The sequence below is a fragment of the Coffea eugenioides genome, chromosome 5 (genome assembly GCF_003713205.1).
Source record: "Coffea eugenioides isolate CCC68of chromosome 5, Ceug_1.0, whole genome shotgun sequence".
Classification (NCBI taxonomy): Eukaryota; Viridiplantae; Streptophyta; class Magnoliopsida; order Gentianales; family Rubiaceae; genus Coffea; species Coffea eugenioides.
This window is the reverse complement of record NC_040039.1, coordinates 37,483,653-37,498,408: the sequence shown is the minus strand read 5'-3', so window position 1 is coordinate 37,498,408 and position 14,756 is coordinate 37,483,653. Positions and strand designations below refer to the sequence as shown.

At 34.8% G+C, this 14,756-nt stretch overlaps 1 protein-coding gene across 1 annotated transcript; it reads left to right on the top strand.

The window, feature by feature from the left end:
• Positions 1-4,284: 4,284 nt before the first annotated feature.
• On the top strand, positions 4,285-13,544 carry LOC113771536 (cellulose synthase-like protein H1). Its single transcript, XM_027316112.1, has 8 exons — positions 4,285-4,599; positions 5,501-5,626; positions 6,195-6,311; positions 6,433-6,645; positions 8,229-8,340; positions 9,060-9,247; positions 11,593-11,943; positions 12,993-13,544. Exons 1-8 carry the CDS (start codon positions 4,300-4,302, stop codon positions 13,542-13,544), a joined length of 1,959 nt encoding a protein of 652 aa, XP_027171913.1. The 5' UTR covers positions 4,285-4,299.
• The last annotated feature ends 1,212 nt before the right edge of the window (positions 13,545-14,756 follow it).

Sequence of the window (14,756 nt, the reverse complement as noted above, 5' to 3'; positions counted from 1 at the left end):
CAAGTTTTGATTATTAAATCATCCAATTATAGTAAGTGTTAAGATAAATTAATGTTGCAAGGTTTAACAGTGTTATAAGGTAAATCTCGAGGCGATACATTCTTTTTTTTTTGGTTAATTAAAATTTATTCCCTTAATACGATATAAAGTCAAGCCGTTCTTTCCGATATAAAGTCAGGGTGGAGATTTATTTTAATACGAGGCTTGGTTTGATCATTCCCTCAGCTTTATGAATGGTCGGGTCGCCAAGGCAGCAGGATTAGATTTCAGCTCGTGCGGTGGAAGGCAAGGGAACCAAGCTGTCTAACGCTGAATACGGACGGATGTTCCAAGGGTAATCCAGGCTAGAGTGGTGGCGGTGGAATCTTATGGGTCTCGTCAGGAGGGCTTATGTTGGCTTTCTCGACTTTCTTTGGAATACGATCGAGTTTACATGCGGAAGCCCTCGCAATGTTAACCGGCCTTCGGATGTGTGTGGAGCAAGGGTTTGTCAATGTGGAAATTCAATCGGATTCTCAGGTGTTAGTGGGGATTATTCAACGACGTTTTCGGTGCTCGTGGTAGATCCGGAACGAGATAGAGCAAATCTGGGACCTGACAGTGGACGTGGCGAGAGTTTCTCACTGCTACAGAGAAGCCAACCGTGTGGCGGATATTCTGGTTAATGTGGGTGTCTCTCACCCGCAACAAGGTTGTGCTATCTATGACAACATAAGCGTAATTCCAAAGTTAGCAAAGGGGGAGGTCCGATTAGATAAGCTAGGCATGTCATCTGTTAGGAGGATAATAGGGGATGTGGAGCAGGCAGGGCAGGTTGGGGACACTCTGTAACTTTGGTTTGGTTTTGATCCATAAGTAATAAAGTGGGATATTTTCCTTTAAAAAAAAATTATTCCCTTAAGGTATATCCTGATTTTTTATCATGTTTTGGTCTCTCTTCTCTTTTTTATGCGAAATTAGTTGTCTTTTTTTAAAAAAAAATTATCCGTTAAAGCCAATTGCCCATTTTGACAGTCTCGTATTCCTTCTTTTTGCAAACTAGAATGTGATATTTATCCATTATGAATAATATTTTTTTTTAATTATCACTTAAGTCTATCTAATGTGAAGTTTAATTATGTCAATCCAAGTAATTTTGGATGAAATTTTGGAGACTGGTAGTTGGTGACTTTAGTTGACTTCCGCAATTTCCCCCCTCTACCCTTACCCCTTGCTGAATCTTGAAATTTTTAATTTTCATTTACCGCTATTATTCGGAGAACTGTAGTTGGCGGCTTCATCAGTGGGGATTTATAGATTCCATCCACCAGGACCACCACAAGGTCTTGTATTTGCTGTTCACTCCCTCAGACTAACCCGCAATTTTTCTTGTAGTTTTGGTCGTAGGTGGCTTGTGCCGGTTACCTTATCTGAATTGGGCCCCAAACACACAAAGAAAGATGGCCATGCTGAATCGTCTTGTTAATATTCTGTCTGCCTTCCACCCTAAAAGCGACCCTGGTTTTCCACTGCAGCGAGCTGTGTGAAAATTGAAAACAACCCCAAACGACAAAGACAAATCATTGATGGTTCTATCAATGCTAAGGATCTCATTCTTGATGCAATTTCTATTGTCATAGCGATTAGGTAATTAGTATGGAATTCCTGGTCATGGAGTATGGTCAAATTTTTGGGAATTTGATGTATTTGGATTGGGTTGGTAAATTGATATAGGTGTGGATGAAGTTTGGTAATTGGCATTGAGGGGAATATTCTCATGGGTTTTGGCTTTGAGGAACATCTTCCATAAGTACACAAAACACCTCAAAATGAAGGGGCAATAATTTTTTTTCCACTGAAAATATTTTCCTCGGGGAAAAAATTTTACACTGAAACAAATGCACCCTAAATGTTTTTGTATTTCTGGTTGGGATGGAAAGGTTTATTTGAGGTGAACTAAGGTGGTTGATTGGTACATTAAATGGGTAATTTTTTCTTTGAACACCAAAAAAGATACTCATGCTCCTGTACAATTGTTGTGAATATTACCAAAAATGTTTTAACTTCTTGATTATGTTCTTTTAAGTCATTAGAGACTTTGAAAAATGAACAACATTAGTCAGACATGTTCAAAATATCACATATTTTGTATGTCTTATGGGTCAATCTATCAGGGAAAGGAACTATCAATTTGATCTTGTGATTTTTTTCTGATTTTAATTTAAGTTTTCACAAGCGATAAAATCTTATTTACCAGGGAGCACAACTTTTTCGGATAGATGCAAATCGACAATACAAATTTAGAGATCATTGACATGAATACCAAATTTTTGGAAAATTGTTTTCATCACTTTTTAAATTGCTTGAGTAAAGTGATATAGTTCAATGTAATAAGTGAACATAAGAACTATATAAGTCAATTATGTGTTTCAAAATAAGATAATTGTATTGCTAATCTGTCAAGTTTTTTGATTGACTATTGAGATTGTAGGATTTTGATTATGTAGTACCATTATCAAGATTGTTCATTCGTGATACACATGAATGTATTATATTCATGTCATTTTCATATGATTGGTGTAATTTGTCGTCTGTGAATAATTTATGGTATGATATGACTATTACGGAGGCCCACAGATTAATTAATGATTTTGTAAAGCTTAGTGAAGAATATCCCCATTAATTATTGATGATATCGGATTCGATCTGTCCCATCCCATGGAAGAAAATCCAAAGTTGGCGAAGCTTAAGGGCAGCCAACCAAAGGTTATTAGTTAATTCACTCGATTTGACTCTCATGGCAGCTCTCATCACAACTATTCATCTTTATTTATTGTAGATGTGCAGCATTTCGTATTATTTCTGTTGGATTGGTTAAACTGGTTACATCTTGCATTTTTAAAGTCTAGAGAGACTTAAATTATTTTTAATCACATCGACCAAGATACCTGTTAAACATTAGTTCTTGGAGCATAACCATGCACTTGAATTGTTCAGAATAAATTTTGTTCATTTCTTTTTCTTTTTTTTTGGATTTTTCTAACAGATGTTTAGCATACGAACATTCATTAACATATCCAAATTATGCTTTACTCTTTTTTATACTTTTGTTTATAAGTGCGAGGTTTTAAATATACTTTACTTAACATGTGAATACACACAATTACAATTAGTGCTCTCCCACATTTAAATACTTTTCTAAATTAACTATGCTTTTTTTAAAAAAAAAAATCAACACTTGAGACCCTCATAACAATTTCTCAATGAAATTGAGCACTCATTAGCCAAACTATTTTTTTTTCTAAATATGAACTTTTTAAAATAGAAATACAGGAGTACTAGACTATAACTTGAACCCATAATGGTAGGACCAATGTAAATGGAGATTATCCAACCAATATTTCAACACACATATGCTGAGGACAACTTCTCACATATTGTGGGAAAAATGTTGAACTAGCTACCAAGACCAGGATTTGGGAGTGAAGGTGTTCATTATGCAAAACACCGTCAGTCGGGGCTAATGACTGACGTCTTATACTTGACTAGTATACCGTATTTGTACAATATAATGCTTAAGCTGTAACGTAACTCTAACAAATAATTCAAAATGGAAATTGACATCGTTAGTGTGCTACCTCAAACTAATAATTTCTCTTCGATTTGAGCGCACCTCGAACTAATTCATCTCAACAAAATTATATGCACGTCAAAAACCTCAAATATTATTTTGAATCCTTACGAATTGAGCTACCTAGCTAAATTTAGCGGTTTACGGGTTGCTTCTTTGCAAAAAAGTTGGCAAATGCTAGTGTGAAAAACAACTATAAATAATATATGGCCTATCAACACAACTAAAGCGTAGTGGTGAAAACAAGCTCCATCGCCATCTGCTAAGGCCATCTTAGAAGTCTCCGCCATTATCCTTGCAATGTCCAAAACAGAAGGTCTTCCTCTCTATGAACGAAAACATCTTAAAAACACCATTCCAAGATTAATTGAACTTACAATTCTTTTTCTTTGCTTTTCCCTTCTTGGCTATCGCCTTCTCCATCTGAAAAACCATGGATTCATATGGCTCGTAGCTCTTTTGTGTGAATCATGGTTCACTTTTATTTGGATTCTTGTCGTCAACATCAAATGGAACCCTATTGCCATCAAAACCTACCCAGAACGCCTTCTGCAACGGTGCCTAGCTAAAACCTTAAATACATATATGCATAGTATTTCTTGATCTGTGATTCGTTTTCTTTTGCTTATATGTGTTATTTTCTATGTTTTTGGTGGGATAACAGGAAGTTGGAGCTGCCCCCGTTGGACATGTTTGTAACAACGGCAGATCCTGTTTTGGAGCCACCGATTATTACTGTTAACACAGTAATATCACTCTTATCTATGGATTATCCAACCAACAAATTAGCATGCTATTTGTCTGATGATGCAGCTTCACCTCTTACTTACTTTTGTCTTGTGGAAGCATCCGAGTTTGCTAAGCTTTGGATTCCCTTTTGTAAGAAGTATAATGTTCCTGTTAGAGCTCCTTTTCGGTATTTCTCCGACCAGAATTTGTTCACCGGAAATAGTTCATCAGAATTCCAAGAAGATTGGAACATAATGAAGGTAATTTTAAGTTGGTAGCCCTTTTTAATTAGATTGTGTAAAATGGTTAGTCATTCTAGACCATTGCTCCTTGATAAGTTCAGAAAAAAAAACTTCAGAAAATTAGCTGGTCCTTCTTGGCATTTGAAAATGGCAGTTAAGAACTTGGAAGTCAAGTCACAAAATGTCCCTATTTCTTTCTCTCTGAAGTTGAGTGTTTTCCTTTTGTAAGCTTTCTAGTGTGTCTTGATCATGAGAGAGTGTGAGATTTATAGTTTCTCAATAGTTTAATCCGTATCATTTCCTGAATATTTTACGGATTAAATTCTAAGTAAAAGATATAAGGCAAATTTACTTTTTGTGCCATATGCTAGTTTTCAATGCAAAACACTAGGCCAAGTTGGTGAATTTAAGAGATAAATTATTTTGATGGAGGAGAGCAAAGAGTAGAACAAAAAAGGGTTAATTGTCTTCCATTTTGTGGGAATTTTAGAAGGGAAAAAAATACAGAAAAGTCAAAAGATGCGGCTGTTTAAATATGTCCAAAAGTAAAACTAACATTTCCATCGTGCAAACGAAGACGACATAACTATAATTAAGAAAGGGACAAAATGCAAGATGCCAAAAAAAAAAAAAAAAAAAGGACGAAGGGAGAAAATGGCAAAAAGGGGAACAAACTCTCAGAAAAGGGGTTGATGCTGATGAATCATATAAATCAGGGAGTACGCGGAGGGATGGGTTTCTATCCCACGTCGAAAGATCGTGAGATCTTTATTCTGGATTTAAGATTCACAAGAACCTATTCGATTACCAATTAACTAAACATGATCTCTTTGTGAGCCTCCCTTAAATTACCTTTGATCGTTCTCCTGATGACTCCTGCATGGTTCGATTAGTGCGTGTGTTTGACTCTACCCTCTAGGACGAATACAGACGGCTCTGCCACAAGATTGAGGAAGCTACTCACAAATCTGTGCCATGTGAACTCACCGGAGATTTTGCAGCTTTTGTCGACATTGACAGGAGAAGCCATCCAACCATCATCAAGGTTGTTTTTCTGTACATTATCTCCTATATTTTCCTGGCGTCCTAAACCCTTGCAAAAACAATTCACCTGTGAATGTAAATTTCAAGCATATATTTGTAACTAAAGTTTGTGAATGGAAGTTAACCTATGCCAAGTTGCCAAGTTAAATACCAATTTGGTATTCTATCTGAATGAATAGGGACTTTGAGATTTACTCATTTAGTCTCTAAGCATAGCCAGCGTCATTCTAGTGTTTTGATTTTCTTAAAGTGTTACACCTGTGGAAACTTCATTCCAATAGAACTTTAGCCCAAAACTTTATCAGACAATAGACAATTGCAGCTTGTATCCTACCAATTTCTACTTTGCCTATAAATAATTTAACAATGTTTTAGACCGGAAGTTCCATTCCAAAAAGATTTCAAGAACTCGTGTTACTTGTAAACTTTAGGAGCTCAAAAGGCATTTAAGATGAAATTTAGTGGCCACTCTAGTAACTATATGGTGCACTAGGAAACTTTCAAGTGAAAAGAAGTTTACTTGTACAGTAAATGTGACATGTTGACCAATTAAACAATATGCAATGTAGGTAATATCGGAGAACAAGGAAGGTCTTCCAGATGGGCTGCCTCATATTGTCTACATCTCCAGAGAAAAGCGCCCAAATCATGCTCACCATTTCAAAGCAGGAGCAATGAATGTTCTGGTAAAACCAAAATTTTACTAGAGTAGTAATCAATTTTCTATTTTTATTTGAGATTTTATTTTATTTTTACCAAAATTAATGTGCATAAATATTGATAAATTACTTTGGAAATTTTCCATAGGCAAGAGTCTCCGGTGTGATGACAAATGCTCCTTTCATGCTGAATGTAGACTGTGACATGTTTGCCAATAATCCACAAGTTGTCCTGCATGCAATGTGTCTTCTTCTTGGTGTCAAGGATGAAACGGACTGCGGATTTGTGCAGTTTCCCCAACAGTTCTATGATGGATTGAAGGATGACCCTTTCGGAAACCAAATGGTTGTGACGATTAAAGTAAGTAAATCTCATCATTCCACCAGCAAAGTTTTAATACTTCTTCCTTTTGGTTTTTTTGAAATCATACTTAAACCAATGTTTTAAAAACCGGACCGTTGAATTGAACCGGTAAGTGAAAGGGTCGAGGTTCAACCGGTCGGACTGATTCAACTCGTTCAATGGAATTTTTAAAAAATTTTATATAAATATATGATATGTACAAAATAAGACATGTAATGGACTAATTAATACTTTATATGATGAAAAGTTTATATTTTTTAATAACTTGGATTTTAAAAATATTTTTTAAATTATAAGTTAAAACAAATAAATTTCATCTCAATTTCAATTATATCTAAATCCAACCCAAAAATATCACAATATTTTGAAATTATACAAAATTCATGTCTATGAAGAATTTAGATATTGTGAACTTAAATTTTAATTTACGTTTTGGGATTTAGAGATTGCAATTTAAAAAAGGAAGTTTGGAGTTCAAAGGAAGTCAAGAAAATCGAAAATAGAAATGTAAACTTGATAAGAAACAAAAAATGAGATAAAAGTGAGTGTTTGTGGCATTAAATAATTTGGGTTAAAAAAAAATAATTATTTTTTTAAACTTTTTTCAATTTAATGGACGACAACAAAATTAAAAGAATTGAAGAAAACATCAATAAATTAAAAATAAAAGATTGATTAAAAAGGGAGTGACAAAAGAAAAGAGGATAGAGAGAGAGAGAGTTGAAAATTAAAAAGAAAGAGCCATGAGAGGATGAGATTTTGTAAGAAAATGAAAAAAGAATATGAGTGTTATTTTATATAAATAGATTATCAAAAAACTAATAAGATGTGATGGTGCAACGGTTAATTCATTAGTCTTCTATTACAAAGGTCTTGAGTTCGAATCTTGATAGCTACATTTTGCAAAAAAAAAAAAAAAAAAAAAAGGAGGTTGAAAACCGTTCAATAGCGGTTTTTACGGTTCGACCGGTTCTTGACCGGTTTTATGACAAAGTCAACTATGGCATTGAACCGGACCGGTGCCATGGCCGGTTCGCGGTTCAACCGGCCGGTTCGGTCCGGTTTTCAAAACATTGACTTAAACATTTTTTCCCTCAAGTATTATGATGTTATAAATCTTCTCCAATGTTGAAGTTTAGAAAATGAATTTGATAACAAAAGAATAACTTATTTGTTATTATGAAGTTTTACTCCTACAAATGTCGTAGAAAATGAAAGTGAAAAACTAGCTCCCTACAAAAAAAATACATATACCCTCTTCTGCTTATAATAACAATTTGAAGACATATTGGTTCTACCTTTTAATTCCTAGATGTATTTAGAATTACAAATGATCAGTGATATTTTAAAAACTCACAAAGAAAAAGCGTTTCAAATGAAAAAGAGAAATCGTTACAAAGTTGACAAACTTCAAGGGAGTTTAGAGCAATTTATTTATTTATTTATTTATTTTGCAATGCTTTAGTCTTCAAGAAAATGTCAGGAAGTGAGTTTGACAAATGCCCTTTGTAATTTACTTCACTTTGTCTGCCACATGCCATTTGAAAATTACTCCATTTTGTTTGATGTTGTTTAATCAGTACTTGGGGAGAGGAATGGCTGGGCATCAAGGCCCCTTATACGGAGGGACAGGATGCTTTCATAGAAGAAAAGTCATATATGGTTCATCACCAGAGGACAAATCAGGCCATGGTATGAAAGCTATTAGCTGTCACCTTTGTTTTGTTTTCATGCACTAGGGTATCATCAATTGGAAGGATAATCTATTTCACGTTGGAAAGCATTTTTTGTTGATTATTTTGTACAATAAATACTCCTACATGTACAGAAAAATATCTATATACCTCTCAGGAGTGCTAAAGAAACATAGAAACAAGAACAAAAAATTCATTTGAACATGTCTTAAGTGAGAAGGCCAAAGTTGGAAAAGGAATTGCTACTTCCTTCTTTCGTCTCAAACCATGAATAGAACTTTTAATTACCTCACAGAAAGCGATGACCTTATTGTGCTGAACCGAGGACTAATATTTAATTTTTGAGAATCACTTGAAAGGATTAGGGGATCACAAGTTAAGTTCCATTTAATTTAAACCAATTTGCATAATTTGTACAACTTTTATATATATATATATATATATATATAAACTTGTATAATTTTAGTATAGATTTGAATTTGTCAACTCATAGAAACAAGTTGACGATTACATCAAAACTATATGAATTTATTTCAAATATAATAAGAATTATATGAATCAATTTGAACTAGATAGAATTAAACTTGTAATCCCATGCTCCCACTTGAAAGTCCTTTATTATCAGAAGCGAATATGACTCACAAAAAGTCACTTTGTCATTTTATCGAATATGACACACAATGGAATTGTGACATTCTATTGCACTATTATTCTCAGGAAAGATGAACATTGGGGATTTAGAGAAAACTTTTGGAAAATCCACAAAATTCAACAAATTTGTGGCTCAGGCTTTATCTTCATCAACCAGAACTGCAGAATGTCCTGAATCTATCTCCAAATCCATTGATGAGGCATGCCTAGTTGCTAGCTGTGGTTATGAATATGGTACTGCATGGGGCAAAGAGGTGAGAACATTTTACCTACAATTTGCACTTTCATCCTTTTCATTTGTTTTTATTCTATAAACAAAATTTACAATTTGTTGTTCATCCTTTTCATTCATTTTCACCCTATAAACGAAATATTAAGATGGTAAAACTTAATGGGTTTTTATTTTTATTTTTGACTATTCATACACGCATACGTCCATAACATGCACATTTATATTTTTTAGTTCTCCTTACATTTAGAAAGTTTTCTGGTTTAATTTTACCTTTCCAAAAAAATTAAACTTTGAGGCCATACTTAATCCATAGTTCATAAAGGAATGAAACAACAATATTGTTTAGGTTTTTGAAATTTGGTGCATTAAGGATACAAGATAAGTGCACGCACGTGCAAGGGAATATATATATATATATATATATATATATACCCACCATTTGAACTCTGAAATTATCACCTAATCTTGAATTACAAACACTATTCCAAAAATAGTTATACTCTACTGGCAAATAACTCGCTTTGTGTCATGGTACCGAATGGAAGAAACTATTGTTATCTAGCACTAGATGGAAGAACCTTATTGTTGTTTCTGAGTTTGGTGAGCTTATCTTGGGTCTGCTTGGGACCTTGTTTTTTTTGGACTGGTTTTAATAGATAAGTTTTGTTTAATAACTTTGTCTATAAGAACCCTCTTAAAACACCGCAAATTTTTTAATACACATTCAGAATATCTCAAAACACTTATAATTTCTCCTTTCTTTCCTTTTTCTCCTTCCTCCTTCCTTCCCTCCCCTAAGCCGACCATCCTCCATTGGCACTTCCGCCAACTGGCACCTCTGCCACCACCATATCTTTCCTTGCCAATTTTTTTTTTCTCTCCCTCCCTTCCCTCGTCTCTCCTTCCCCTTCTCCTTCCTCCGTCTCCTCTTATCCTCACCTCTCCCCCCTCTTCCTCTTTCCCTTCTTCCCCTACCATCCCTTCTCTCACCTCTCTCTTCACCCAGCCCCCTTGTTCTAGGGGTGGGCACGAGTCGAGTATCCGTCCTGAACGGCAAGTGGTTGACCCGACCCTAACTTATCAGATTACTATTTTTTTTTATCCTAATGTGTTATGCTTGTCTCCGGGTACCCAAAAAAAAGGGTGGGTCATAGGGTACCCACCCCTATTTGATGTGGTGGGTGAAACTTGGAATGCTCCAAATTCTGATTCCACGCTATGGTTGCTACTGGGATTCTTAAGCCTCTTCATTTTGTCGTCCTCCGCTTGTCTTGATCATCAAAAGTAATCCCTTCTCCTTGCTTAATATCACTCACACCACTATAACTCCTCATCCACCTTAGCTTCCACATTTGGCTTTGAATCATGGAATTCAACGTTTGTTGTTGCCTCTGGGACAGAATCACCAGTAAATCCAGTTCCTCCTCCTCCTCCTCCTCAGTAGCACCCATGGTGGTTGCATTGCTTCTCGATTCCTTTGTCCCTATGCTATCTACTGATCAGCCGGTTGTGGTTCCCTCCGCTGTCCTCACTCCCCTCTTTCGCTTGACTACATTGATGTTGCTCGACGTCTCCTCCAATCATATACAAGGTGGAATTCCAGGAGACAACCTGGCTAGTCTCACCAAACTGGTTCATCTCAACATGACGTAGAATATCTTCAGTGATAGCATTCCCAGTTTAGGAAAATGAAATCATTGGATTCATTTAGGCTTTAGGGTTAATAACTTAAGAAATTATAAAATTGTCCCTATATTTTTTAATATTTATATAATATACCCCTGAGTTGGATACCCGCAAGTTTTTATTTTTATGACCCATATCCGTATCCGAATATTATGGGTACCCAACCCTCATCTACTCCGTTGATAGAAATCGGATTGAATATCCTAAAATTTGGTGCTGGTTGGATTTGATCGCTCGGATAATCGGGTTGACGGGGTTTTTTGCCCACCCCTACCTTGCCCTCCTCCTCACCCACCCTTGCGTCAGGGTGAGAAAGAGGGCGGGAGAAGGGGTGGCAGGGAAAGGTGGAAAGAAGGAGAATGGGGCCGGGAGAAGAGATGAGAGAAAAAGAAAGGGAGAAGGGAGGAGGAGGGGAAAGAGGGAGGGGAAGAGAGATGGAGAAAAATGGCAACTGGCGATGATGGCAATGAGGATGAGAGGGAAGGAAGAGCAGATCTGGTGTGGAGAGAGAGAAGAAAGAGAAAAGAAAGGGAAAAAAAAGAAAGAAAAAGAAAAAGAATTTTTTATATTTTTTCCAAACCCTAAATACACAATTTTTCTTCAAATTTTATAATAAATTACAGTCAAATTTGACACAAATCCCAAATGGATGAACCATTGTCCTCTTCTATACATTTTCAGATTGGTTGGATACATGGATCTACAACAGAAGATGTACTTACTGGGCTTAATATCCATTGGAGAGGTTGGAGAACAATGTATTTGAGGACCAACCTAAACGGCTTTCTTGGGAGTGCTCCATCATGTGGGCCTAATACACTGATCCAGCAAAAGAGATGGTCTACTGGACTTCTTGAAGTACTATTGACTCCGAAAAGCCCATTCTTCGGAACTCTGTTCGGAAAGTTGGAGTTCAGGCAATGTTTGAAATATCTCCTTTTCCTTCTTTGGGGCCCAAGGTCCATTTTCGAAATATGTTATGCTGCTCTACCTGCTTGTTGCATTTTCACCAACACAAATTTCCTTCCAAAGGTAAAGGCAGCCCATGTTTGTTTTGCAAAATATTCTTTCTATTTATTTTCCTTTTTCTCGTTCTCCTTTCATATAGCTCTTTCTATCATACATATTAGTTAGGAATCAAATACAACTAAATAGTTGAAAGGCTTAAATATAAAAGAAATGAAAGACTTGAGGGGCTTTATTTCCACATTTTAAAATCAGAGTTAAGAACTCCATGCTTTATTATCCCTTTCCTTCCATCCTTCCGAGTATATCTTGTTAAAAACTTAAAAAGAAATGTGTTTATGTTGGTTATATAAAGTTACAATTTGCTAATAAGTATACTTACATAGCTAATGGATATTGAATGAACTTGTCATCCACCTTGTGCATATCTTGGGAAAAAAAGACAAATATATATATATGGTGATAATATATACACTGATAGTGATATAAAATTAATCATTTATATATATATATATATATTTGTCTTTGTTTTCCCGAGATATGCACAAGGGTGGATGAAGAGTTCAATATCCATTATCTATGTACGTATACTTATTAGCAAATTGTAGCTTTTTATAGCTAACATAAACACATTTCTTTTTAAGTTTTTAACGAGATATACTCGAAAGGACGGAAGGAAAGGGATAATAAAGCATGGATTTCTTAACTCTGATTTTGAAATGTGGAAATAAAGCCCCTCAAGTCTTTCATTTCTTTTATATTTAAGCCTTTCAACTATTTAGTTGTATTTGATTCCTAACTAATATATATGATAGAAAGAGCTATATGAAACGAGAATATGGTATGAAGTGGCATTTTTCTTGATAAAAGTTGTCTACTTCCACTTTTACCCATCAATTCATTAGCACGTGGTATGAACATGACACTTTTATAGACAAATGTGGCTGGAAAAGTGATTCGGGACAAATTTTTAAGCTTTCAATGTGTAGGGATCTTAATGCATCATTTTCATATGAGGCACTAAAAATAGATGCTATGCAATTGTTAGGCCTATTTACGATTTTTTATGGGGCTCAAATTCTTGATTAATAACATATTAATTTTTGAACATGCAGGTGAACGAACCAGCCATACTAATACCAATTTCCATTTTTGTGATCTTTAACATGTATTGTGTATCAGAATACATTCAAACAAATCAATCAATAAAATCATGGTGGAATAACCATAGAATGGCTAGAATAATTGCCATGACTGCATGGTTATGCGGATTCCTTAGTGTCATATTCAAGATCCTGAGGTTGTCTGAGACAGTATTTGAAGTTACAAAGAAAGAACAAAGTTCAAGCATTGAAGAGAGTGATGAGAAGCCAGGAAGGTTCACATTTGATAATTCACCGGTTTTTGTGCCTGGCACAACCATTTTGATGGTAAATTTGACTGCTTTGGGTATTGGATTCTTGGATTTCATACATGGGAGTGGAGGTAAAATAGAGTGGGGAATAGGAGAATTGGTATGTAGCATATGGGTGGTCTTATGTTTTTGGTCATTCTTGAAAGGGTTACTTGGGAAAGGAAAATATGGGATTCCATCTTCCATAGTTTGCAAGTCTGCAGCTCTGGTATTTGTGTTTGTGCAGATTTGCAGATCAAGCTGGGGAATATGAAACTACTTTTGTTGTTTTAAGGTTAACTGGTTAAGTATTGGTTTCATACTTGTATTTAATTTTCACATGTTCATCTAAGAAAGATTTTCATCGTTGATATTTTTTTTGGAAAAGCACAGTAAAACTGTGCTATAATAGTATATCACTTTATTAAAAAAAAAAAAGAATGCAGTGTAAGATAATACAACGTTTGAAAAGCATGTTAGATATTTTTCAAAACATATATTTTCTAAAAATTTCTTTTTTGTTTTATTTTTTTCTGTAAGAGAAGATTGGGAGCTTGGGATTTTAAGAAATAAGGAGGGATGTCTGCTTTGAAACAAATGTTTAGTACCGGGGAAAATTGATCAGACTCGACTACTACATCAAAATGTTCTCGACTAAATACGTGGCTCTAAAATTTAGTAGTGTATCAAAATGATTTTTGAAATTTAAATGGGAATAACTCAAGGCTCCCATGTTTACCATTTTGACCAATGTGATCCCCAAAATTTCAATAAAACTAAATATGGTCCCTAACGTTTCTAGATACCTTGCGGCCGTTTAATATCTAAAAAGCCATGTGGGCTTTAGCAACTAACATGCGATGAACTACCCAGCGGATCTTCTATCACATTTTCTATTTTACTTTTTATTATATTACTATTTCTTCTTTCATAAATATCATATTTTAGTTCTTTTTTATTTCCTTTACATCCAATAACTATTAATTGAATAAACAATAAATACCACAGTCTCAAAAAAGTAATATATAATAGAAAATTAAAAATACATAGAAATTCATAAAAAAAAAATCTCATTTATTATGCATTTTGATTTTTTGAGTTTTGTTGAATTTTGTGTATTGCTCAATTAATAGTTATTAGACATTAAGAAAATATAAAAAAATATGTTATTTATGAAGGAGAAACGGCAATATAATAAAAAGTAGAAAGAGAGTGATATAAAAAATAAGACAGAAGATCCGTTGCACAAACTAGGTTATCCTGGTGTCTTCATTGAATCGAAAAACAGATTATCTTGGAATCAAAACTGTAGTTGTTTTTCCTGGAGGGGTCTTTTTAAGGTTAATAGGTGCTTTCAACAAGTGAGATGGATGCCTGTTTCAGAAATTAATCTGCAAAAGGTGATAAACTCAAAAACTCTTTAATCAGAGAAACAAACAGAAATACATAGTACTGGGCATAAAAGCAACAGCACAAACAACCTAAT

What these genes read in the sequence shown, in the direction of transcription:
- LOC113771536 (XM_027316112.1), top strand. Translation starts at nt 4,300, where the DNA reads ATGTTTGTAACAACGGCAGATCCTGTTTTGGAGCCACCGATTATTACT. An exon ending in GCCATCCAACCATCATCAAG is followed by an intron (nt 5,627 to 6,194) that starts GTTGTTTTTCTG and finishes TATGCAATGTAG; the next exon opens with GTAATATCGGAGAACAAGGA. An exon ending in ACACAAATTTCCTTCCAAAG is followed by an intron (nt 11,944 to 12,992) that starts GTAAAGGCAGCC and finishes TTGAACATGCAG; the next exon opens with GTGAACGAACCAGCCATACT.